Here is a 27,981-nt window from a genome sequence, read left to right on the forward strand (position 1 = left end):
GTTGATTCACTCTTGCTACTATATCACGGCTGAGTGGCTTGCAAACTGACCCTCACAGATGGTTTAGGCTTGCAAACTGTTGGTAAAAAGGGGTGAAAAACGGGCTGATGGTGGAGGCTCGTGGTTCCAACCGTGGGTCCTTCACCTTCGAGGGTGACCGACCCCAACCACAAAATGAGTCCGACCTTGGGTTGCTCACGTTCTAGCGTGGCAACCGCTCCAAACCTATCTACTCCTTCCTCTACCACAACCCCCAAACTTCACAATGAAACAATAACAACAGGAATAAAAATTGCAGCAACGTCGGGATCCTCCGTGGATCCCCCAACCAAACTCACAAAGACAAGTGATGGGTTGCCTACCTCGATAGAGAAGTGAGAACCTCTCTTGAACCTTCAAGCACGTGGCTGCTCTCAATGAAAGCACCAAATTGGTGATAGGGTCCTCGGTCGAGATCCTAGACACCAAGCTGCCGCGCCCCTTCTTGCTCCTCAATGACCGATGTGGGCTGCCACTTGCTTGACCGTGATGGTTATGGGTGGTGTTGGCTGAGTTCGTATGGTTGATCAATGGCTGATGGTGGGCGAGATTCTAGTGACTGGGCGTGCATGCATGCATGTGCAGGAGCTGAATCGTCAAAAACGGTTGTGAGTGGGATCAGGTGGTTAAGTGGCTGGCTGACCAAGTCAGGCACACGTGGCTCCTGCTGGTGGGCTGACCCAGTCAGGCACCAGGTGTCTCCTGATAGTGGCTGACCAAGTCAAGGACAGGTGTCACTTGCTTGGGGGGCTGACCAAGTCTCACACAGGTGTCTTCTGATGATGAGGCACACGTGGCTAAGGGTGGTTTAAGTGGGTTGGCCGAGTGGGTGATGGCTGAGCGGTTTAAGGGATGGTTGGTTACTCCCCTACTTTGTAGGGAGCGGTTGTGGCTAGACAGGTGGCAAGGGCTGGGCGAGTGGCTTGGCTGGTGGGTGGTAACTGTCAGCTTGTCCCTGACCTTGCCCCAGATTCGACCAGGGTGGCCTGGTGCAGACCAGATGCCCTTCAATGGCAACTCGCGGCTGACTTAAGCAATGCCCCACTTGAACGGTTCAAAATACTCAGCAAGCAAATGCGAATGTAATGCAATAGACACAATCCAAGATGCTGAAATACCTCAACAATGCATTAATCAAAGGAAAACAATGAAATGAATGGGTTACCCTGATTCACGAATTGCACAGGGTGAGCCTTCTCCTTTGGGATTCACGGATTGCACCCAATGGAGCCTAAGTGACAAAGCACCAATGTGTCTATGGGGGCTTACAAGCCAAATTCGTCCAAATGTTCAAAGATAAAAACTAAGTGATAGCCTATTGCCTCACTTATACTAGAAAGCAATTAAAACGATTACAAAGGGAAAATGGTTTCGGGCCCACGCCTCCTGGTTAAGGCCTCATGCTGTCAGTGGCCCATAGGTGGCCAGGATGACTCACAACATAGGCTTCATGCTTGCATGCGTGGGTCTTCAGATTGGCCTGCCGGGCTAGCCTTGGCTGGTCCATGGTCCTTGCATGTGTGGCCCAGGTTGTGTGGGCTGGGCACCATTGATGAGTCGCTGGGTTGGACCGTGGTTGGCTTAAGCATGGCAGGCTGCTGCATGGCCTAGGCCAGTGGGGCCTGGGCGTTGGTCTGCATGGCCCAGGCTGTGGTGCCTGGGCGTTGGTCAGCAAGACCCTGGCCAAAACCAGGGTGTTGATCAGCATGGCCCTGGTCAAGACCAAGGCGTTGAGCAGCAAGGCCCTGGCCAAGGCCAGGGCGTTGATCAGCATGGCCCTGGTCAAGACCAGGGCGTTGAGCGGCATGCCAGCATGCGTGGGCCTGCTGGGCAGCCGCACCGTCAATTCCAAGATGGGTGTGCAAGCGTGCGCTGCGCGGGTGCCTAGGCCATGCATGGGCCTTGTGCCTACGCACAGCCCATGCATGCACGCGATGTGCGCGCATAGCCCATGCGTGCCCGCTGCGCACGCGCACTAGGCGTGCGTGCAGTCTAGCCGTGCGCTGAGTGTGGTGTGACAACCTCGCTTGCGTGCGCGCGCCGACTGTTCGCTGCCTGATGGAGGGTGACCGTGGTCTAGCATTCACCAAGGGCACGGTCTGTGGGCAATCAAGCGACGCCAACAGTGCTGCTGGCGTGCTGTCCTGGCATGGGCTGGTGCTGGTCAAGGCATGGCCCGTGGCCTCCTGCCTTGGGGTTTTGACATATTCCCTCTAAGATATGAGTGATGCTACTCAACCTTTCTAACTTTTACACACTATATTTTTTTAAAAATTTTTTAATATTTTTTTTTAAATTAGATTTATTCTATTTAAACTAATTGAATTCTTTGATTCATTATCAATATATTAAATATTTGAGAAAAGAAAAAAATAATAAAATTTAAAAAAGTGTGGTGTGTAAAGGTTATGTAAATAGTCAGAGATTGTGTAACTGTTTTCCGTGAGATTTGCATCACATAAGCCCATATACCACACTTTTTTCAAAAAAATAAAAAAACTTTTTTAAAATATTTTTTTGGATTTATTTATCTTAAACTAATTAAATTCTTCTACTCGTTATCTATATACCAAATATTTGGTAAAAATAAAAAAACTTTTTTTAGATATGTTTTTAGATTTATTTATCTTAAACTAATTAAATTCTTCTACTCATTATCTATATACCAAATATTTGATAAAAAAAAAATGCGGCGTGTGAATTTATATTTAGAATTTTTCTTTTTGTATATTTTATAACAAAGCCCACATACCACACATTATACTTTATCAAATATTTGATACATGGATAATGAGAAAAAAAATTTAATTATTTTAAAAAGAATAAATCTAAAAAGATTTAAAAAAAAAAAGAAAAAATGGTATGGTATGTGGTGTATAGTGTATAAACTTATGGTGTATAGTGTATAAACTTATGAGTTCTTCATTAAAAAAAAAAAAAAAAAACCCGAAATTATAGTTTAATGCTCAAAATATCCCCGTCACTTTCATATATTCCCAACCGTGCCACTGATGATTCATGAACCCTTCTGTACCGCCGGGCCCCTTCTCTGAATCTCTCTCTCTGGGACTCGAGCCACAGCAAACAGACGGCAGCCATGTCGGCCATATCTAGAGGCCTGATATCTCATCTCCGCCTCCCCAATCCAACGAAAAGTACCCAAGCGCCGTATCAATTCTGCTTCCTGTTGAGGAGGTTCGGGACGGCCGACGCCCTGGTGGATGACGCCCCCGAGACCGGCCAAGAAAATATTCTTCGGGCGATGACCCCGAACTCGAAGCGGACAGGTGTTATTGCCGTCAAGTGTGGAATGACCGCTCTCTGGGATAAATGGGGTGCGAGGGTTCCCATCACCGTCCTCTGGGTCGACGATAACATCGTCTCTCAGGTCAAGACCGTTGAAAAGGAGGGTATCACTGCCCTACAGGTCCTCTTTCAATGTCCCGTACTTTCCTTTTCTATATTCTTAACTAGCCCTCAATCATTTCCAAGTCAAGTACTGAATTCTCTTTGCGATTTTGTTCTTTATTCGGGACCTCGCGCAAACTTCAAACGTGCTTTCGTTATATTTTGATAATCGAAAGAACATACGTTATGAGCTTCGTAAAGTTTTTCTATTTTCATCTCTTTTGGTCAGTTTTCCTGGCAACCAAACGGAGAGTTCATTTAAGCTTTTTTCAGTCGGATAAGTCATTGTGATTATGTAAGTAATTATGTGGGGATGTTGTTCGTTTCCTGTGTTAGTTAGATTGGTTGCGGTCAGAAGAAGGCAAAGCATTTGACGAAACCTGAAGTGGGTCATTTTAGAGCTCAAGGTGTTCCACTGAAGAGGAAATTGAGGGAGTTTCCTGTGACTGAAGATGCACTTCTCCCTGTTGGTACGTCAATTGGGGTTCGCCATTTTGTTCCTGGCCAGTATGTGGATGTCACGGGAATCTCAAGAGGGAAAGGTTTCCAGGTGACTAGATTTGGTTTTCAGCTCCCTCCTATCATCTGCTTATCATTTTTTAGTGTTGCTTGTTGCTTTCCCTTTCACTACTTTTCCGTGGTGGATGGATGCATGATTATCTTGAGAACTTAGTTCAAGACTGAAATTTGTTCAGGTCTATTTTATTTATTAAAAAACGAAGGGGGTTGGGGGGATGGCCTTTGGATTCAATGGCTTCTTCTTCCCTTTTAATGTGGGGTTGGAGGGCGTGGTCACAGGACCATCCCTTATGGGTGCAGTTTCATTTATGATGAAAAGATGTTAACTCTTTGTAACTTAAATGATGTTAACTCTTTGTAACTAACACCACCAATCATATGTATACTTTTTTAGTTCTTAGAAATGAGAGTTGAGGATGGGATACTCGTGAATTAACACTGTAAAAAAATTTTTGATCCACAGAAAAAAGCCAATTTTTATTAGTAAGCTCACAAATTATGTGAATTGTGTGTAGGGTGTGATGAAAAGGCATGGCTTTAGTGGAATGCCAGCATCTCATGGTGCATCACTGTCACACCGAAGTCTTGGTTCTACAGGTCAGAGGGATGCTCCTGGAAAGGTATATGCGACTTACTTAAACTTTTCAAATCTAAAAGAGTTTTTTATTTTTTATTTTTTATTATTTATTTATTTATTATCTACTTTCTTTTTAAGCAAAGAAACTTTTGGCCATGTTTGGTTATGAAATATTTTGAGAATGTTTGAGAATTGTTATGAGATTGAGTTTTGAGGAAGGAGAGAGAAAATCTTGAATAATTTGTTTTAAAAATAAGTTTGTGTTGAAGTTTGTGAAAGTGAATAGGTAGAGTTGAAATGTTATTTGAATATAATTGTGTGGTTTTATTTTAGAGTTTATAAAAGTTGTATTGATTTTGTATTTAGATAATGATTAGGTAATGATTGGATAAAAAGTGAAAAATTTGAAAGATCAAAGTTGAGATTTGAAGATGTTTGGTTCGATTTAAAAAAAAAAAAATCGAAATTTTTTGGAAATGTTGGTTAACCAAATGGCCTTATTATTGTGCTTTGTTCATTGCTTGAGCATCTTAGTAAACTCCCCAAAGCCACATCTCCCAAACATACAAAAGAGGAAATCCCAATTCTCGTGATCTTTTGATTTTTCCACGTCAAACTTACAAAGAATACCTGGAACTCCCTCTTTAATTTTACTTTTCAAGCATTCATTGGCAATGAGCACTGAGTTGGGAATTTTTCTCCATCATACCAATGCATTTTGAGCCTTGGAAATAATCTACTCCATGACCATACTCATATGGTTGGCAAGAACTATCGAAATTATCTTGTAAACCCCACTCATAAGACTAATAGGATGAAAATCCTTTTGCCTGTGAAGCCCCACGTTTCTTAGGAATAAGAGTAATGAAAGTTGCATTGAGGCAGTTTTCGAACTTGAAAGAATGGAATTCATGAAAGACGCCCATCACATTATCTTTCACAATGTCCCAACAAGTTTGGAAAAATGCCATGGAAAGTTGTTTGGTCTAGGAGTTTTGTCTTTTGCCATCCCTCTAATTTCATGATGTATCTCGTATTCAACAAAAGTTCTTTCCAACCAGCTCGCACTCTGCGGAACAAGCAACTCAAAAGCCAATCCATCGAAAGATTTGGTATCCAAGAGCTTGTTCTTTAAGGAGACTCTCATAATAGTGCACAATATGGTCCTTAATCTCAAAATGGTTAGAAAGCACGTGGTTCTCAGAATGAAGCATCGCAATGGAATTGTTGCATTAGGAATTTGCCATTCTATGAAAATATTTGGTACATTTATCCCCTTCTTTTAGCCATAAAGGGTACATTCTCCCCTTTTTTAGCCATAAAGAGTACATTATCCCCTTCTTTCAACTATAAGCTCCAGATTTTTGCCTACATGAAATCTCCTCCATCAACAACACCTTCTCAAGTTCAGCCACTACTGAGTTTTTTCTCAACAAAACCTCCTTAGAAAAAACCCCATTCTCCCCCCCACCCTCCCATTCTTGCAACTCCTCCATAAGGGAATTCTTCTGACTTACAGTAGGTGAAGAAGAAGATGAAACTCCTCATGATTAGAAAATGCTCTTTGTCATTGCAGTAAATCAGGACAGAACTATAAACATTCCCAAAAGCTTCCTCATTCTGCTTCGTCAAATCATTCTTTAAAGCCTTAAGCTTACCAGCAAGAATGGAGCTAGGAGTGCTAGTGAACTAAGAAGAGCACCAATGTCTAGCTTTATCCACAAAACCATCAATTCCTAACCACATATTTTCAAACTTAAAGTGTTTGCACATGAATACCTTTGCAATCCATCAAAATATGGAAACGATCTGAGCAAACCCAAGGCAAGAAACAAGAAACCTGCCCAATCTCGACCAACCTTAATTATTGGACCACGTGAACTCAACCCCAACAAGAGAGAGGGACTTTTGCATCATGGCAAGTCAAGGGAGTCGACTTGCTTGTGCAAGGGTCGACAAGTCAAGGAACTGGTGTCTGACTTTTGCATCACAACGAGTCAAGGGACTCAACTTTGTTTGCGCGAAGGTCATCTAGTCAAGGAACTTGTATCCGACTTTTGCATCGCAGTGAATCAAGGGACTCGGGTTTGTTTGCATGAGGGTCGGCAAGTCAAGCGACTTGTGTCCGACTTTTGCATCGTGGCTAGTCAAGGGACTCGGCTTGCTTGCGCGAGGGTCGACAAGTGAAGGGACTTGTGTTCGACTTTTGCGTTGTGGCAAGTCAAGGGACTTAGCTTTGTTTGCGCAAGGGTTGGCAAGTCAAGGTACTTGTGTCTAACTTTTGCATCGCGGCGAGTCTAGTGACTCGGCTTTGTTGAAGGAGATGATTGACCATACTAAAAAAGCTAATCGGTTAGCATAGATAATCCAAATCACAAATGTGAGATTTGCGAACTTGAATTGCTTTCCTAGAGCATGATGAAGGTTTGAGGCGTGCTGGCAAGGTTTATGGGCAGCCATGTTTAGGCGATGATTAAGATTCGTGTGCCTGTGATTCCAAGCAATTTATTCAAGGTGCTTTAGCCGTTGTAGCCAATTTTTGCTTGACTAAAATTGTCTGCTACTGGTTGTTGGTTGATGTTTCTTCTCATTCTTTCTTTTTTTAAACTTCATCACCAAGCAAAATTCACTATGGCCATGTAAAGCACTGTGGCCAAGCACATCATGCTCAAGAAAGGGTTGTGGCCGGGCAACTCACTCCATGGTTGGGTGGTTTGCGGTTGGTCAACTCTGGACCAGGAAGCTTGTGATCGAGTTGTTCCTGGTGCTTCATGTGTGTCACACATGGCTCATTTATGGTGCACGCTGCATGTGTGCAACACGGGGAAAACCACAAGTTCGAGGAACTTCAAGAGGCCGGGTAACGTTATGGTCAAGAGGACTTGTTGGCCATGGATCTTGTGGCGAGAAACTTTGTGTCCAAGTAACTGAGGGCTGGAACTTCGTGTTTGAGTAAGTGAGGCTAGGAAACGCTGTTGACCAAGGAGCCCAACCAAGCTCAGGCCGTGGAAATTTTAGTAGCTGAGAAACTCTATGCACAGTAGGTGCCCGCCTGTGTGCATGGCGGGATGGTCATGGCTAAGGAATCTTGTTGTCGGGCAAGGTTGGCGAGGAGCTTACTGTTGTTGAGGAGTTTTGAGCCATGACCAAGGAGTGTGATGCTAGGCAAGGTACGCGAGGAGCTGATTGTTGCCTAGGCATTTGAGGCGTGACCTAGGATTGTATGGTCAGGCAAGGTAGGTGAGAAGTGATGTCAAGTAACTTGGCCGAGAGGTATGTGGTGGCCGAGAAGAGTCCTTGGCCGAGGAGGGTGTGCTCGACATTGGGTGGCTGAGCAAGGTGCCTGACTGAGGAGGGCATGCTCGCCACTAGGTGCCTGAGCAGGTGAGGCTATGTCATGCACCCTGTGGGTGAGGAGGTGTGATCAGAGGGGACCCTTCCCATCGGCATTTTCTATGGCTGAGGACCACTATGCTGGTGACAGAAAATGCTAGCGTGGTGGTGACCATTGGAGGACTTTGGAGTCCGTAGGCACTCGGTGGCATTGTGTGCACTACCTTCATGGATGGGAGTCACAGTGGACAAGGTGTGTAGGTTTCGTGGTCAGGACCACTTTTTTGGCCGCAGAACATTCTGATGGTCTAGATAGTTGCTGGCGGTGTCGCCATTGGGTCGTGGGCACTTAGTTCCTAGGCGTTAGTCAGCTCCCGTGACTTTGGCAGGAAAGAACTTGTTTGCTCCTTCTAATGGTCCAGCCTGATGACCAACCTAGACTAGTGTCGGGAAAAGTGGCGCCGAGATGTCATGCCTGCCACGAGTGTCTCTGGGTGCAAGCTCCACGAGTGTCACTAGACCATGGAGGTTTGGTTCCCTAAGCTTGTTGAGCAAGCTCTAGCCATGCATGGTGTGCAAGCCCCTCATTGTCAAAAATCGCCTTAGTGGGGGACAAAAACCACCTGTGGACCAGGTGTTGGCTGCAAGTCCTGCTTACTGGGCTCGTGGCGGGTTGTCGTCAGCCTCCCTGGTGCACAGTAATGTGCACCCGTTGTGCACTGTGCCATGCACAGTGGGACGTGCATGGGTTTTGTGTAGAACTGTGCATTTAAGTGCATGGTGTTTGCTCACTAGTGCATGTGCTATGTGCACTTTGATTACACATGCAGTTGCATGGCACTATGTGTATGTGCATGTGTGCTATACATAAAACACACACCCCATGGGTTGTGAAGATGAGTTGCCCGGTCACTTGAGCTGCAGTGCTATCTGCAAGGCACTTAAGTGCATAGTATCGTTAACTACATGGGCGAGGAAGAGTTTACTTGCCTGATTTTTGTAACGGCGTTGTTAATAAAAATAAGAGTAGAAAAGTTGAGAATACTTATTTGGGGGAAAATTTATCTTCTCAATTTGAGATTATTTCGCACGGTAGAAAATCCTCATTCTCCCATTTATAGTGTAGAAAATAAATCGGATTCCACACATGGCACCAAATGTTAAGGCCAAAACATTGTACAACAGGCCGAAAGAGGGAGAGAGTCATTCTCCTCCCACTGTGGCAATTCGAGCCTTGATCGGTATGGTTTGAAGCCCCAGGCGAAGGTCCGGGGCGGCTATATGGCGTCCATACGTACATCCATAGCAATAAATAGAAGATAAATGCAGAGAAAATAAAAGAGATGGAGACACAGATTTACGTGGTTCGGCACTGGGCCTGCATCCACGGGTCGTTTGGAGGGCAAATCCACTATAATATGATTGTTTTACAGTCTTTCATGATCTCTCATCCTCATTGTACAATGGAAGTCGGAGATCCATTTTTTGGAAGAAACCTTCTCTCTAGAGCTCTCATCGTGAGGTTGAAGAAGCTAAAGGAGAAGGCGAAGTAGCCGTTTGGAAGCTCCCCCTTCTCGTCCAGTCTAATCCCTTTTTATCCTGGCCTTAGGAGTGGTGAGGATGACAGCTTTATTTCACCCGTCTCTGGCGTGCCTTGCTTGCTTTCCCCCTTTCTCATTTTTCTCTTATTTTCTATAACTTACTTCTTTTCTCTCTGACATCTTCTTTTTCCTTGTCCCCTTTTTGTATTTTCTTTTTTTCTCCTTCTATTATCCTCTAATAAGGGCCCTTTGATGGGCTGGGCTTTGTTTATTTGGACCTGGGATATTTTATCCCCTTCACCTCATAGCTCTCATAGACGCCAGATAGGATATCCCACAAACGAACACTCCCACAAACTCCAAATCTTCCTTCTATCAATAAACCTCAACCTTCCAACTATGCAATAAAGACTTGATGCAAAGGCACTTATGAAAGATCATCAAGGCCCCGAACATTTCAAGAAAGGATCTTAAGCTTCATAAGAAAGATGAGACCCCCTCGCCTTAAATCTCTCCCTCCTGCACACCACTTCTATCTTTTACACCATAATTAATATAACAAGTAAGGCCCCGTTTGAATGATGAGATGATCTTATCTCATTTCTTCTTGTCTCATCTCAACATTCGAACATCACTCAAACGCATATACTTATTAATTTCAAATCTTAAGTTTTTCATCTAATTATTACAACTTTTCCAAACTTCCAAATAAAACACAAAATACAATTCAACTTTTTCAAATCTCAAGACAAAATTAATATTAAAAATTATATTCTAACAATATTTTAACTAATATTTTTATTTAACTTTCTTTAACTTAAAGCATTTCACTACTATTCACAGGTTTTTCATCCCATCTCAACATCCAAATGAGGCCTAAGTCTTCTTAGTTCCGTATCTCTCTTTGATGCAGATTTTGAAGCCAAAGCGTGTCCTATGGTCTTGATGGCAATATGAAGAGGCCTGAATTGCTCTTCTAAGGCCCCCCTACCACCCACAAACACACAACACACAAAAACCCAAATCTGTAGAATCCCCCCATCACTTGACGTCAAACACCCCATCAGATAGGGCTACTGAATCACTGTAGCCAAGGCACTACCCTCCATGCCCGATGGCCCAAAGAAATCAGCAGGAAGCTCAGTTGAGAAAGCCAACAGGAAGGCTACCTCTGGCCTAAAACCATTGACAAGCGAAAGATGAGGGACTTGAGAGGGAACCAAAGATAGGCAAGAGTCACTCTCTTCCCAGCAACATCAGTCTGAGGTTCATCCTGATGCAAGAAAACCGTCTTCCCTTTCTGGTGAGACTTCTGGCAACAACTGACCGTCCAGTGGATCGTTGGCAACCAGCGACAAGTTCTCCCACAGATTCTGGGGTTTAATCGGGTTAAAGACATGTTGCATTTGCACTGTCTTCAGGATTCCTTGTCATAAAAGATTCTCCCACAAATGATATATTTAGGTTATCTTGCATTGCTTTCTTGGCCTAAGAGTGGATTCTCCCTCTGGTTATGATATGTTATTTATTTGACTCATAAGATGAATTTATCAGATAACTCTGGGTTGTAGATTGAACAGAGTCTTCTGTGCATGGATTGGAACATATTAAGATCAAAACTCGTGAGTCTCCTTGCAGTTGAGATCACTTGATTGTTTTGGTTAATAAGAAAAGGGTGAATAAATTTTTGCAGAAAGCTGTACTTCATTTTATCAGGCAACATCACCATTTATAAACTTGGTTGGTTTTGTTGCTCCTTTGTAATTAGCTCCGCATTGTGATTTCAATTTTCATATTTCCTTTTTTCACTATTTTATGTAATACCAGAAGCACTTAAAAGAGTATTCACGGCAGTTTTGTGACTGAGCAAACAGACTCTAGAAAGGTTAAAAATAGTTAATTTTAGTTATATGTTGGGCTACTCTTGTTCGGTTGCTATTCTGAAGTTGGTGGAACTTAAAATTCCCATGGCAAGGTCGATTGCTTCTTTGATGCTGTGCGGAATTTGTTTCCAGGACAACACGTACATAACCAAAATAAGCTGTGATCTGGATTTTTGGTGTGTAACCTAGTTTTTGTGGGTCCTTGACTAGGCTTTTTTGCCTTCAACATGTAGCAGTTTACCTGTCTGTTCTCCCTTCCTCTCTCCCTCTCCTCCTCATCCTCTCCGTTTATTTAAGAGAGTGAGAGGTGGGGGTTTTGCAAAGATTATACTATTTTGTCCCATTATTTAGAGATCCTGTGACATTGTCTTATTTGATATATTGAATTTATTTTGCAGTTGCCCTTGGATTCTAATTTTCAAAATCATATGTTTCCTGAACAGGTATTTAAAGGCAAAAAAATGCCTGGGCGCATGGGTGGGAAGCAGATAACAGTTAAAAACGTATGGGTCTACAAAATTATGCCCGCAAGGAATCTGATGTGGGTAAAAGGCCAAGTATGTTTCTCATCAATTTGTTTTTCATCATTTTTAGTGCCTTAAATCTAAATAGATAAGGAGGATGATTGACCTGGCTTTTAGCATTGCTTGCACACAGATGCACCAATGAGCTTCAGCTCCATCATACATCCACCCACTAAAAAACCAAGGTTTATTCTCTTTGATGGATGCTTAGGAATGGTTTGCTCAATTTGGTAGCACACATCCATCCGCAATGGCATGTTGTGTGCTTATGATTGGCGATTAACCCTTTTTTGGAGTGATAGGCTATGTTTTCTTATTATGAATTCATGTCTGTCAATCGGATTTCGTAAAGTTTGCAATTTTTTGCAGGTCCCTGGTGCCGAAGGGAACTTTGTGTTTGTAAAAGATGCTTTCTACAAGAAACCTGACATTTCAATGCTTCCATTTCCCACTTACATCGCTGCAGAAGATGAGGACACATCAGAGTTGGAACCACTAGTCGCTGATCTTGGCGAGGTAGACCCGTTTATGGTGGCAGATTAATCTGGAGCAGACTTGAATAACCATGAGAACTGACTGCTTATTTGCACGATCTATTATACCTTTTGCCTTTCCTGTCATTCTTTTGGCTATACGAATTGGCAGGTTCATGTTCTAAGAACCATCCGAGGATTTTGATTTTCAAGTTATTTTACTTAGGAAAGAAGGATTGATTGCAGCTCTAAGGCATGTAATTTTATTGTTAAAGCTTATTCAATCTTGGGATTGTGTTTTTGGTATAATAGTGATAAAAATTTAGAATATTGGGAGTCTCAACTTATCATCACCCCTAGATTTTACTGTCGAGATTATGTATTCAGTTCTTGTACATTGATATTTCCAAACGGGCGTGCGGTTTTTCTTGAAACATCATACATAAATGGTTGGAAGTCTAATTACATATTATCATATTATAGTATTGTTATACTAGATTTATAGTATAGTGTCTAATTACATGTTGACAATAATATTACATTTATTATATTATTTATAACTTATTTCTACACAAGATTTATTTCTAGTGTCTAATTACATGTTATTATACTTTAAGAAATTAGTATGTGTTATTAACTTATTATACTAGACTTATTTAAATACTAATATCTTAATTATTTCTATACTTGATTATGTATGGTAGTAATATTATAATATTTACATATACTAAACTATCATTATAGTATAAGTATGCTATTTTATAATAATTAGCTCATACTAATATATTATTGAATTTAACTAGATAAATTATAGTTATATAACTATATAACTATACTAATATATATGATAAATATATAAATAAATATATATTTTTATAACATATATATATTATCGAAGTCAGATTTAGACTCAAAGTCGGAGGGCAGAGTTGGAGCCAGAGTTGGAGAATAAAGTTAGATTGGATCAAAGTTGGAGTCGGTCTAGTGATACCTTTGACTTTAGGGTTGAGCAAATATCCGAAAATTCGATTCTGACTTCGACAAAACGGAGTCGATTTTTTTTTTTTTAATTTTTTAGTTGGAGTTAGAGACAGAGGTGTCGCTGGACTGACTCAAACTTTAACTCCGACTTTGCCATTTGACTTCGACTCTGAATTCGATTCCGATATTATGCATATATTATAAAAATATGTTTTATCCATATATTTATCATGAAAACTATATCTTACAAAAAAAAGGTGTTAAACTTTTCTTCTACGCCACTACCACACAATGATGTATCTTTGTCTAAAAATAGTGTTGAACTTTTCTTTTACTTTTACTTTAGATAATACTTATTCTAATGAAGTTTCAATAGAGATGTTAAGAACTTAATTGAATATTAAGAAAACCCTTGCTTGTGATGGCGAGTTCTTTCATATTTATTGTTGAGCTCATATCCTCAATTAGGTAGTACAAAATGAGTTAATAGAGATTAATTGTACTATTCAAAAAGTTTGTGAAAAAACATCAAATATGTCAAAGGATCACAAACAAGGATAGAAAGACTTTTAGACTAAATCAATCAAATATCTTTAGATAGTAAGGAAAGATTGAGACAATATATACCTACTAGATGAAATTCTACTTTTTATTGTTGTACTTGAGACTGCTCCTTTTTATTAGCATGTTTTTTGTCGTTTGGAGTTTATTAATTCAAATTTTAAGCAATGTATTTGTACATTTTAATAGGATAAGGTGGAAGAAATTAGCACTTTCATAGCTATTTTTTATGATGCGACTTGTAACTCTTTTGGATTCAAATACCATGTAGCAACTTGTTCTTCCAACAACATTTATGATTTATTTGACATTGAAGGAATAGTGTGAGAGTGAAGATGACTACATGATACAAATGTCTTATGAAATGTTTATTAAATTTAGTAAATATTGGTCAGATTTTAATGTGATAAAGCTTTAGCATTTATATTGTATTCTCGGTACAAGTTTTAATTTGTTGATTTTTCTTATAAGAAATTTTATGGAAATAATCCCCAAATGGATTCACTTGTTCCTACGAAATTTGCATATATTTTCATGGAATATAGTTCCAGTGCTCCTTTAAGTTCAGGTTGTTCAGCCACAATATCTAAAAAGAAACTTTTGCCGAGACGAAAAAACTTCAAATCGGTTAGGGTGTAAATTAGAAGTTTACACCATCCAATGGAAAAAGAATATGCAAGCTTTTCAATTTGTTTACCATGGATACGATTGTAGATTATTACCCTCTGTTCTATCTCATTCTCCACAATCATCTCTACATTCAGTTCGTTTTCTTCTTTTCTCTAGAGTTATCTTTTTCTTTCACTCTCTCTTTCATCTCCAGTCGAATCTTCGAAGTAACTGTAGCGGATTAAATAGAAAAAAGAATGTCTGAAGCACGTTGTACAACCTCTCTCCTCCATCACCAACTCCAAGCTCTCTCTCCCTCCTCAACTTCATAGGCCAAAGCCAGCCTCTCTCTCTTCTCAAGCCAGCCGGCTGCCCTCTCTCTCTCTCTCTCTCTATCCTCAAGCACGGCTTGTCGGTCTCTCTCTCGTTTCCATTTTCTCTTTTAACAATTAAAACTTTGATTGTTTAATTGAAGAGTTAAATATCTTATGTGTTTTTTCTTTTTACATTAACATTCATATGTTGTTCATCAAATCTAACCATTAGAAAACAGTAAATATCTGGGTTATTTCTTTCCAAACCCAAACTCTAGAACATGAATGTGTTTGTTGAGGAATGTGAACAAACCAAAGTGGTTGATAATTTCTTCTTTCAAAAATCTAGAACGTGAACGTTGGCTTCAATTCCTTAAATATCAACGCAAAAAGATCATTTTAGGTACCAAAACTTATGGGTATCTTTAATCTTTAATTTTCTTCAAAATAAAAAATAAGTAACTTGCATTTATGAAACCAAAGTGCGTTCAATCCAGTTGTTTGCTTGAGTTTGCATATCTTTAATCAGTGTTTTAGGCAGTATGTATCAGTTGTTTTCTGAGTTGAATAGCAAGAAGTTAGTAACTATGGAACCAAAGTGCGTTCGATTCAATTGGGTTTAGTATATTTTGTATTTTGGGTGATGAGGTTGAGGAAAGGGAATGGAAGGAGGGAGCAAGAGAACATGAACGTGTTTGTTGAGGAGAGAGAGAGGGGGGGGGGGTGTGGTGGTGTCCCTAAATTCCACACATGGACACGGAAAAATTGAAACGTCCGGATGATGACATCACGGGTCACCACCTTATCGCCAAGTGCCAAGTGTGTGTACATGCAATAAGTGTGTAAAAGAAAACACGCAGCGGATAAATAAAGTCATATAACTAAGTACTAGAATTTTTCTTTGTTTAATACAAATCCGTTCAAAACATACATATAAAATATTACAAGCCACAAATATTGTTTTAAAACCAACTACAAGGCATAAACCCCAACTTAATACTCCGGCGGACCCACTCCTCGGGCTCAGCCTCCTCCTCCTCCTCGATCTCTGCATCAAAATCTACGGTATCAAAAATAGTGCCGCAGGTAAGTAAGATCCAAACGTCACTAGATAAAAAAACATATTAAACTCAAACAATATGCATGAAAGAATGTAAATGCACATGTCCCATAAAAATCACATTTTTTCACGCATGCCAAAATCTCATTTTGGCCCAAAACATATCCTTTAAACATAACATCGCCATTATCTTTGATAATGGTCCAAAAAACCAAACCATCAGAGTACTGTAGGCGGGAATCGCAGGCAGGACTTTACCACCATCCTTGCTCACCACTGTCCCTACGCGTACACCGTAGGTGGGAATCACAGGCGGGATTCTACCACCGTCCATGCTTACCACCATCTCTATGCCGCGTGCACCGTAGTCGGGAACCACAGGCGAAATTCTACCACCGTCCCTGTTTACCACCATCCTTACGCGTGCACCATAGGCGGGAATTACAAGCGGGATTCTACTACCGTTCCTGCTTACCACCATCCCTACGCCGCGTGCCTCTAACTCAAACCAGTCAATCCAACCGTTCACATATACCATAAATCATTTCTCGCTTATAAGCCCAGTTTTCATTTTTCAAATACATGTACATGCATGCAATTACACGAAAATTTGATTTTTCCTTTTTAAACATGAACATGCGTGCACTATACAATGCAAACATCAAGGCACAAATATCTCAAACAAATATCAACATCAACCAAACAACTCTGTCCTCAATCCATTCGACCCCCAAACTCCTCGGACTCAGTCCGGAATCAACCAACCAGTCAAATAAGTTATTGTAAGAGCAAAAATATATTTAAATCTAAAATAGAGTTTGAAAAATACTTACAGCGCTATAAGGTATATTTTGAAAGCTTACGGCGTTGCAAACGGAGGAGAAAAAGAAACGTAACAGTGTATTTTACACTGTGGTCGTGGGTAATAAATTACCCACTTTTGAATGGGGATAAATCAAGACACGAAATTGATAGAGAATGGCCTAGGGATGTTTATGAAGCTAATGAAAGTGAACTTTGGCCGTGGGTGGCGGTGGAAGTGCAAAAAGTGGCTGATCAGAGTTGAGCTTGTGGGAGCTACTCCAGCAACGGATAGGGGCCGAAAATGGGTGAGTTAGGACGGCAAGAGGTAGGGAAAGAAGTGGCGAAGAGGTGGTGGCCGGAGGTGGAGCGACAGCGCCGGAAATGGCAAAAAGCCGTGCGGCTTAGATGGGCTGTAGGGGGTGATCAATGGCTTGGATGGGGCTGATTTTTGGTGGGGTGGTGCGCCGGCTGGTGGGGGACTTTTCTGGGTGGGTGGTGCCGACCATGTCGCCGGCGAGCGGCGGGTCTGGGTAGGAGAACTGGACGGCGACGGAGAGAGGGAGAGAAGAGCGTGCGCGGGAAGGAAGAAGAAGAAAGAAGAAAAGAAAAGAAGAAAAAAAAAAGAAGCAAAGGAAAAAAAAGAAAAGGAAAAGAGAAAAATAAAAAGAGAAAAGAAAAAAAAAGATGGGGGAAAAGAAATGAGATCCAATCCTCACCTCTGGAGTCCAAAAATTGATCCGATGAAAACGATTTTAAAAACCATAAAACGACTAAAATAAATTAAACACTACATCAATTAGAATAAAACTAATTAAAATATAATAATTTAAAATAAAAGAATTAATATATTAATTAAATTAAAAAATTTATTTAATAAAAATAAACATAAAAATGAGACATTGCAGGAGAGGTTGAAAGAGGATTCAGAGGAATGGGAGAGACACGGGAATCGGGAGAAGGGGAGAAATATGCAACTAATTATATTTTTTCCTTGCAACCAATCTTATTTTACATCTCTTAAAACTTATACGTGTCAAACTATGATTAGATAGTGTAAAATTCTATTTTTCACCTAACCTGGCTCCCAAGTACTCTTATATACGGAAAACTCAGCTTAGATATTTTAGTGGATGGACTATACAAATGATAAAGATAAAATAATATATTTTTTAGTGGCTTACGTGATATTGATGTTTTATACCATGCTGGATTGAAACCTTTTGTTTTTAACTTTTGTGTCTAGCAGTCCGATTCATTTTACATTGGTCTTGTTACCAACATACAAGAAAGTCAAATTAGAGCTCAATTTGGTTAAACCTAGGACAGATAAATATGTAGACCTTGATATTCTTGCTTTTAGAAATGAAATGAATTTCGTTATCCTAACATTGCTTCCATGGCTTGTGACATTTTGAATGTTCCTATTTCTATAATTATATTTGAGTTTATATTTAGTGTTAGTGGGCATATCATTGATCATTTTAGGAATGCACTAAAACAATATATTGTTTCAGCATTGATTTGTACAAGAAACTAGTTGTATGGTGAGCAAGGTAATGTTATTGTAATGCTTTCATATAATAATTTTGTTTGACATAAAACTTTATTAATGCGATATTTTTAATAGAAATACAAGAAATGAATTGGATGAACTAACTAAAGATGTTGTGGGACTGGATAACAAGAGTAAGGAGAAGACTCCACTTCTATCTTCAAGTGATATAAATATTTAGATTTATGTTTGTTATTTTTTGGATTGTAACATTTATATTATTACAATATGACTATGTTTGTTATAGCTGGGTTATAATACTTGTATTCTTTTAATATGCTTATTGTTTTTTTCAGAGAATATCTTCAAATGAGATGGGGTGTTTTTGTACTTTTTACATCCTTCAATTAGAGGTTGACACATCATTAGTCTTTTTCCTTCTTATGAGGCTGTTTATCTCTCTTCCCCTCCTCTCAAGTATTTGCCCTATGAGTCTGTTTATCCTACCAAGTCATCCTTGTCTATACAATTGAGAATCAAATGAAACTTCAAAAAATTTTATTTATCATCTCACATACTATATTTTTTTTCTCTTACTATATGTGTGGTATATGAATAATGAATAGAATAATTTAATTAATTTAAAAAGAAGAAAACTAAAATTTTTAAAAAAACGTGTATGGTATGTGGTATGTGAAAATGATGAATAGCAAAGATCATTAAATTTCACATCACCGTTCTTCCCATTCCAACGAAAGGCATATTTTCACAAAACTAAAAGATTAATCATCTACATTCTTCCAGATGTTAAAATCATTGTAATAACTACGAAATTACTTTGTTTTTTCCTCCTTTGTGTACTACTTGTATTATTTTCTCGTTCACCGAGCATAACTAAAAGAAAAAAAAAAAAAAAAAGTTGCTGACAAAGAATCAATCAAGGCTCTTACAAGCATATATTAGCAATGAAAATCCAACTTTCTCTTCTTCCTTCTATTCCAAATTTTCTTCCTAAGATTGCATGGTTCCCCCTAAAACCCCACCTTAATCGCTTCACCTAAAAAATAAAAATAATATTGAAGGGTCTTTTCCCATTTCGGATTTGTCGACAGGCTTGAAGGGGGAGAGAGAGAGAGAGAGAGAGAGAGAGAGAGAGAGAGAGAGAGAGAGAGAGAGGGTGTATATGTTGTGATGCATATGTGCATGTATTCTATGCTATGCTCCTACTGTAATTATAATATGCCGCATGTGTGTCAACTTCCCATTGGGGGTGTAAATCCTATTTTCGTATTGCATCCGGTCCTCTCTATTTTTTAATGTTGGGCTAGTAATTTGTAATACTGGATTTATTGTTATGTTTATGTTAATCAAGTCATATGGATTATGCGGTCATTTTAACTTGTTAATATGTAACAAGTTGTGTCATGTTAATTTAATTTTAATTAATCATTAAATGGGTTATGCGGTTCTTATCTTGTCATCAATTACTTATATAAATCATGTTAGGGTTTTAAGATTTGACCCATTTAATTAAACGAATCTTGTTTTGGTGCCTGTTTAGTCAAATGTTTATGACATGATATGAAACGAACACGACCCACAAACACGAATTGCCACCTCAACATAGATTGCAACTTTTCTCATGCTAGATTGAAATATTAATTTAAGGTGAAATATTAGAGACCGACCCCAACATTTTGGTAATTTTGAATCCAATTAGAAACTTTTTATTTTTTCCTCTTTTCACATGTTGACAACCCTTGGCATTAGTTGAATATCTATGGCCACAGCAACAACGACTGTTGTAGTTAGCACTTTCAGTCACTGTCGTAGCTAGTGCTTATAGCCTCCGTCCATGAGTCCACTGGTCTCTCTCTCTCTCTCTCTCTCTCTCTCTCTCTCTCTCTCTCTCTCTCTCTCTCTCTCTCTCTCTCTCTCTCTCTCTCTCTCTCTCTCTCCACGGTATACGGTATTCCTTCATTCTTTTATATTTCGATAATTTGTTCAAACATTAGGGCAACATTTAATAACTAGAAACATAATTGTTGAATGAGTGAATGAGTTCATCTCCACTCTCCTCTAACATTGCCTCTCCTATACCCCATTCTTCATACCTTTATGTGTATCTCTATGACTTTGCTTCTTCTCTATGGGATCCGAATGGTGGAGTTGTTAGTCATGTCTTAAATTTTTGAGGTTGCGTTGTTAAGCAACTGTAGTTATTGGGGCCTAGACCTAGAAGTGTAACTGATCCTATTTGGTCCGATTCTTTATATTTTTTAGAATTGAACTAGTTTATACTGGTTTTAGAAATTTAAGAACCGATACCAAACTAATTCACCACTAAAACCAGAACTTTTGGTGTTTATGATTTCTATCTGGTCCGATCTGACTTTTTCAACTTTACAGATGAACAAAATTATATTCCAACAAAACTTTCGTAAATGATTGACCCAGATCCCTCATTTTATAATTTTTGGCTTTTGTCTAAAAGTTATTCCCTTTTGAAGACTCTCAATAGCAACCAAAGTATAATAAAAAACATAATACAATTAAAAAAGAGCTAAAAATACCAAGAGTCTAGATTACACAATTACAATACCAAAATATAATACCAAGAGTCTAGGTTACAAAATAAGATATTATGATATATAAAAAATTATATTTAATATAAAAAATCATATTAAATATTTTTTATATTATATAAAAATCAAAAAATGTATCTATCGGTCCAATTTGGTTCAAACTGATTGTCTTAATATCAAAACCAGAACCAAAACGGTTTCTATCCAATTTTAATTTTTAGGAACTATAATGAGAATAGAACTGATTGTGAATCGAACTGAACATATCCGTTTGGTCGGCTTTTCTAATTCACTAATCTTTTTTTCTAGCCATATTGGGGCCTAAAAGCATGTTTAGGGGAAGAAAAAAGCTATTTGTCATCCTCTCTTCATCCCTTATGTCATTATGTGACATTAAATGGTTTTTCTTATTGATACTGGATGTCCGAAACAAAATTTCTAGAAATTTTGAGAGTGCAAATCAATGTTTTGAATACCATACTGTACTGGCCAGTACGATTGGAATTTACCGTGTCGGAATAGTACCTAGCATGGGAGAGGTATGCGTTTGTACTAGGTAAAAAATTGGCCGTTTCAATGCATTTGGTCAATATCGGCTAGTTTTCGGTGTACCGGCCATTTCGGTGCATTTCGGTGCATTTCGGTCGATACCGGCTAGTTGTGATATTTTTTTAATTAATGTAAAAGTCCTGATATTTTCATAATTCTTACTCAAATTCTCACATATGAAGATTCTTATATGTGTTTTAACTTTTTAAGATTTACATTGATATTACTTAAAATATAATTTATACATATAAAATTAATTTATTCATATATATAATATTCTGAAATAGTACCGGTATCGAAATATTTCGTTCTAATACTTTAATCGAAACGGTTATGGTAACAGTATTCAAAACTTTTGTACAAATGCTCTCATTGAGGAGTTTTTCGTGAGTAAATTGAATGATAAATTTTTCCATTATGATAGCTCCTAAAAATTTATTACATGCAATGGTTCAAATCTTAGCTCGGGAGGGGGAGCATACCACCAAAGCTAAGTTTTTACCGCTTAAGCTTTTGCCAACAAGTGGTTTGGAATAAAAGTAAACGATAAAAAAGAAACGCTGCGTCGATTATTGTCCTTCTCTCACCTAGTGAGAGTAAGGTTTTCTCTCAAGTTTTCTGTGGAAAACTTTGAGAATTTCTCTCGGACCAAGGTCTGTGGAGATGGGTTTTTCGGCTGGAGAATTAACGACCCTCTATGAGGGTCTGAAACTAACAGACGAGGAAAAGCAGGAGATTGAGGTAAGCTTAGAAGAGCTCTTGTTATCAGCATCGAAAAGCAAACTATGCTTAATGATAAGCCTAATCTCAGATAAGGTAACCAACAGAGGAGCTTTAATGAACTCCTTGCCAAAGATATGGAATGCAGAGGGGAGAGTGGCTTTCAAAGAAGTGGGAAGGAATTTGTTCCTGGCGGAATTCAAGACGAAGTTAGATAAAACGAGAGTGATGAATGGACGACCATGGTCTTTTGACAAATGCTTGCTATGCATTCAGGATTGTGAAGGTGCTAAGTCTGTTAAGGACATGCAGTTCCGTTATGAACCATTTTGGATCCAATGTCATGACATGCCTTTTGCTGGTATGTCCGCAAGCATGGGGGAGAGGCTGGGCAGTTCTCTGGGGAAGGTTCTTATGGTGGACACAAATGGTAGTGAATCATGTTGGGGTAAGTTCCTACGTGTGAAGGTCATGCTTGATATTTCCAAACCTCTGGCTAGAGGCAGGTTCATTTCCATGGACGGTGAGAAGTTTTGGATTCCCTTTCGTTACGAAAGGCTGAATAACTTCTGCTACAACTGTGGGGCTATCAAACATGGAGAAGGTGGCTGTGGAAAACTGGAGGTGGGACAGCAAGCTGGAGTTAGCTCTAGACAGCAGTATGGAGCTTGGTTGAGGGAGAGTAGCAAAAGATTAGCTCACTCTGCAAAGGAAGGAGGGAAGGAGAAAGTTGATGGGAGTTCATTGGAGAGTTGCCGGAGGATAATCTCAGATGAATCTAATAAGGAAGGTGACAGTTATGGACAGATGACAGGTGGACAGAAGGCAGGCAGGCAATTAGTACACGAGGATGAGGAAGGTGCAATGCTCAGTGCAAGGAATAAAGGTGTCAGGCTAGTGGAATCAGTGGTGCATGATGAGGAGATAGGGACACATATGGAATTTGGGGGAGGCACGCCAACAATTCGGTTAGAAGATCCTATTGTACAGATGGTCCCAGCTGTAGGGGAGGAGCCTAAAGAAGGCAAGAAGGGACCAAGAAAAGGGAATAGCTGGAAAAGAAGAGCACGTGAGATTAGGACCCCCTCAACTACTCTAAACTTAGTAGTAGATCATGACATGTCCAAACAAAACCAGAATAACAAAAGGAAAGCTCAGGATTTATCGAATGAGGAATTGGCTAAAAGAAATAAACTGTCCCTAAGGGATGAGGAGGATGAAGACTTACCTATGGCAGTGGCTGCTGGGCAGCCCTGCCAGCTATTATGATCCTTTTAAACTGGAACTGCCGAGGGCTTGGGAACCCTCGGACAGTTCGAGAACTTCACCTTTTGGTGAAGGAGAAGGGCCCAAGAATTATCTTCCTGTCAGAAACAAAATGCAGGAGAGATAGAGTAGAGGCTGTGAGATATAAGGTGGGTTTTGAGGGTAGCTTTGTTGTTGACAGTATAGGGAGAAGTGGGGGGTTAGCAATGATATGGAAAGCCGAGATGCAAGTGGAACTTTTCTCTTATTCTCAGAGTCACATTTCTCTGTTAGTAAGTCAGAATGAGGGAGGACAAAAGGTTATGGTGACAGGTTTCTATGGGAACCCGGTGGTGGAAAAAAGGAAGTTAAGCTGGAACCTGCTAAGAAGGCTAAAACCAGGAGATCAGATGGCTTGGCTATGCTGTGGTGATTTCAATGAACTGCTCACTAACGAGGAGCAGAATGGTGGAGCTAACAGGTCTTTCTCTCAAATGGAATCCTTTAGAGAAGCTCTTGATGACTGTGAACTAAGTGACTTAGGCTATGAAGGATCAAAATTCACTTGGAGTAACAAGAGGGAAGGGAATGCTTTCATTAAAGAAAGATTGGATCGTGCCTGTGGCAACCACCAATGGCACCTGTCTTTCCACCAGACAAGAGTCCAGGTACTCCCAGTTCTCCAATCTGACCACTCCCCCTTGTTAATTTCTTGCATGAATGAGGATGGCCTAAGTAGTAGAAGTAGCAGGATCTTCCGTTATGAAGCTAGCTGGTCTAAACTAGAGGAGTGTAAGGAAGTCATAAAAAGTACCTGGGAGTCTAGCATGAGAGTTGTTAATCCTATTCACAGGATCCAGAATAGCCTAGTTAAATGCAAGAACAGTTTACAAGAATGGGCAAAATCTTTGGGAGGGGGGAAGAAGAGAATTTTACAGCAAAAGAGAAGCCTATTACAAGAAGCCATAAATGCTAATAAGGGAGATTTAAATGAAAAGATTAAGAGGTTGCAGGGAGAGATAGATGAATTGCTAGAGGTAGAGGAGATCAGATGGAGACAAAGGTCCAAACAGCTTTGGTTAAAAGAAGGGGACAAAAACTCTAAATACTTCCATCAATGTGCAACTCAAAGGAGACAATGGAATGCAATAAGGGTTGTAGAAAATGACAATGGACAGATTGCTAGAAGCCAAGGGGAGATCTGTTCTTTGTTCCAAGAATACTATCAGAACTTGTTTAAGTCCTCAAACCCTCGAAACATTGAGGAAGTTTTGAGGGACATTGAACCAGGAGTAACTATGGATATGAACAGGCAGCTAGTGAAGGAATGTAGTTTTGATGAGGTGAAGCATGCTGTTTTTGAGATGGATCCGATGAGTGCCCCAGGCCCTGATGGTTTTTCAGAAGGTTTTTACCAAGATAACTGGAGGTGTGTGGGTTCTGCAGTATATTTGGCAGTTAAAGAGGTGTTGTCTGGTGGAAGAGGGGTGGGAAGACTCAATGAAACTTTTATAGTCCTAATCCCAAAGAAGAAAAAGCCAGCCCTTGTATCTGAATATAGACCTATAAGCTTGTGTAATGTGCTTTATAAAGTAGTGTCTAAAGTGCTAGCAAACAGGTTGAAAAAGATACTCCCTTTGCTCATTTCACCCTCTCAAAGTGCTTTTGTGCCGGGTAGATTAATCTCAGACAACATTGTTGTAGCATATGAGGTTATGCACTCTATGCAACATAGAATGAGGGGCAAGAAAGAAGGATACATGGCAGTTAAGCTGGACATGAGTAAGGCATACGACCGTATTGAATGGGAATTTCTGGTTGCAGCCTTAAAGAGTTTTGGCTTTGATGATAGATGGATTGGGCTGATCAAAACCTGTGTGGAAACAGTGAGCTACTCTCTAATGATAAACAGAATTCCTCAGAAACCTTTTCACCCTTCTAGAGGATTAAGACAAGGGGATCCTCTATCCCCCTATCTTTTTATTCTCTGTTCAGAAGTGCTTGGCAGGATGTTGAACAAAGCTGAGGAGAAGGGTCTCATCTCTGGTTTTCCTTTTGCCCGAGGCACTTTATTGGTTAACCACCTCTTTTTTGCAGATGACAGTCTACTTTTCTGCAAAGCAAATGCTCTGGAATGGAGCAGGCTGTACAGCATATTAACCTATTATGAAAATGCATCGGGTCAAAGACTAAACATGGAGAAAACTGCACTGTTTTTCAGCAAGAACACACGAACAGAAACCAAGGAAGCTATACTGGCTGGAGCTAATCTGAGTGAAGCAAGATCATATGAGAAATACCTTGGCCTCCCTTCATACATTGGTAGGCACAAAGTGGCAGCCTTCAGACCTATTCTGGAGTCCATAAGAAATAGGATGAACAATTGGAAGGTTAAATTCCTTTCACAGGCAGGTAAGGAAGTTCTGATGAAGTCTATAGTCCAAGCAATTCCAACATACTGCATGAGCATTTTCAAACTCCCAAGGGCAGTGCTCAATGCAATTAACAAGTTAATGAAAAAGTTCTGGTGGGGTAGTAGAGAAGAAAGGACCAAGACTCAATGGATCCCATGGAAACAAATGGGTAAATCAAAAAAGGAGGGAGGATTGGGTTATAGGGACTTTGAAGAATTTAATCTGGCTCTTCTAGCAAAGTAGGGGTGGAGGATCATTCAACACCCCTCTTCCCTAGCAGCAAGAGTGCTCAAAGCTAAGTACTTCTTTAGAACAGATTTCCTAAAGGCCAAGGTGGGGAGTAATGCCTCTTTTTTATGGAGAAGCTTTATGGAGGCTAGACCAGTCCTGCAAGAAGGCCTTATATGGAGAATAGGAAATGGTGCTTCAGTGAATATTTGGGAGGATAGGTGGCTCCCGAGTCCCTCTTCCTATAAAGTACAGTCCCCTTTACAAGTGGAATTTGTTAATAGTAGGGTGTCTGCATTGATTGACCCGGTATCAGGGGAATGGAATATGGTAACTCTTAAAAAGGTCTTCATGGAGGAGGAAGTGGATTTGGTGAGCAGAATTCCCATCAGTGTGTGTAGAGCTCAGGACAAGCTGATCTGGAGGTGTTCCAGGGATGGTAAATTCTCGGTCAGGAGTGCTTACTACCTGGCAAGAGAATTGGCAGCAGTTCACAAAGGACAACCCTCTCAGGTGGGTCAGAAGAGTGACATATGGACTAGACTCTGGAAGATAAAGGTTCCAAGTGCCACACGTATGCTCTTGTGGAGAGCCTGTCATGATTCATTGCCTACCAACCAGCAACTAGTGAAGAGGAAAATTGTTTTATCCCCTTTGTGCCCAATCTGTACTTCTGAATTAGAGACTACAACTCATGCACTTTGATCCTGCCGATCTGCCCAGGATGTATGGGGGTTTCATATTAATGGTTTACATAAGCAAAAAGTGGTGGACATTCCCTTTAAGGAGCTGGTTACAGGATTGCTTGAGGGGCTAGATGAGCATAGTCTTGCAGTCTTTGCTGCAACTGCATATATGCTATGGAGAAGAAGGAACAGTTATGTGTTTGAAGGTGAGTTCTTGGACCCCAATGCTATTGTAAAGGCCGCCAATCAAAAAGTTAGTGCATATAGAGAGGCAAACCAGAAAGAAGGGGCAGCAAGAACAGATGCAACTCAGGTCCAGTCTTACTGGCTTGCTCCTCCTGACCAGTTTCATAAGGCAAATTGGGATGCATCGGTGGACAGGGCCAAATGCAGAATAGGAATAGGAGTGATTATCAGAGACTGGAGGGGTAGGGTTGTGGCTACACTCAGATGTCAAAGGGCTTCATTTCCAGATCCTGTTATAGCAGAGACACTAGGAGCTTTAAAAGCAATTTCTCTATGTCAACAATTACATATCAATAGAGTAATATTAGAGGGTGACGCTAAGACAGTGGTGGATGATATTAACTGTGACATAGAGAAGTGGAACTCAGGAGGCATGATTATCCAGGACATTAGGCATAAGATTAAGTCGATGGAACAGTGTACTGTGCAGTTCACCCCAAGGTCCAGTAATGTTATAGCTCATTTGCTAGCTAAAGATGCACTTAAACTCTCTGAGGAGAGCATTGTATTGGAGGGACTCCCCTCGTGTATCCAAGCTTCAATGCTTTAAGATGAATATGAATTGAGGTTCTTCTTTTCAAAAAAAAGAAAAAAAGAAATTTCAATCATTTAATGTAACATTAAAAGATGATAGTTAAAATGATGGTAAATAGCACTCTTTTTTACGGAGAAGTCAATCTTAGAACGGGTAGTAGATGATGAAGTTACATTCCATTACATATTATAGTTAATTGAAAAATTATATTTGTAAGTCAATGTGGAGGACATACCTTCCATACAACTAATATGCACATAATTTAATTTGAAAAAAAATTTAAAAATATGAATCTTGCAAACCAAATCTTTCTATATAAGCATAGTGAACATAAACTTCTTACAAGTAAGACTCCTAAAAATCGATCTCTCGGTTGCAAATTGACTTTCTCTGTTTCAAATTTTTATAATTTTTTCAATGACTACGATAAATAATTTAAGTCCTTCCATTCATACCATCACTTCATCTAACATCAAGATTGTTACGTGACATTATTACCATGTGGCAACGGGTCAAAACTCGACATGTGACATGTAAAATACTGCTTTAAGCATCCTTATTAAAAGTAAGAAAAAAAATTTAAAAACCATAATTAAAATTTAAAATGATATAAAGTGTTAGTCTACATACAAATCTTACATAAGACGCTACTCAC

The 27,981-nt window shown here is 39.8% G+C and overlaps 1 protein-coding gene across 1 annotated transcript; it reads left to right on the top strand.

Annotated features, from left to right (window-relative positions):
• The first annotated feature begins 3,035 nt into the window (after positions 1–3,035).
• LOC122300305 (50S ribosomal protein L3-2, mitochondrial-like) lies at positions 3,036–12,627 on the top strand. The gene is made up of 5 exons (XM_043110841.1): positions 3,036–3,466; positions 3,788–3,997; positions 4,482–4,586; positions 11,744–11,857; positions 12,194–12,627. The coding sequence occupies exons 1-5, from the start codon at positions 3,137–3,139 to the stop codon at positions 12,365–12,367; spliced, it is 933 nt and encodes a 310-aa protein (XP_042966775.1). The 5' UTR covers positions 3,036–3,136; the 3' UTR covers positions 12,368–12,627.
• The last annotated feature ends 15,354 nt before the right edge of the window (positions 12,628–27,981 follow it).

The sequence above is a fragment of the Carya illinoinensis genome, chromosome 2, assembly GCF_018687715.1.
Source record: "Carya illinoinensis cultivar Pawnee chromosome 2, C.illinoinensisPawnee_v1, whole genome shotgun sequence".
Taxonomy (NCBI): Eukaryota; Viridiplantae; Streptophyta; class Magnoliopsida; order Fagales; family Juglandaceae; genus Carya; species Carya illinoinensis.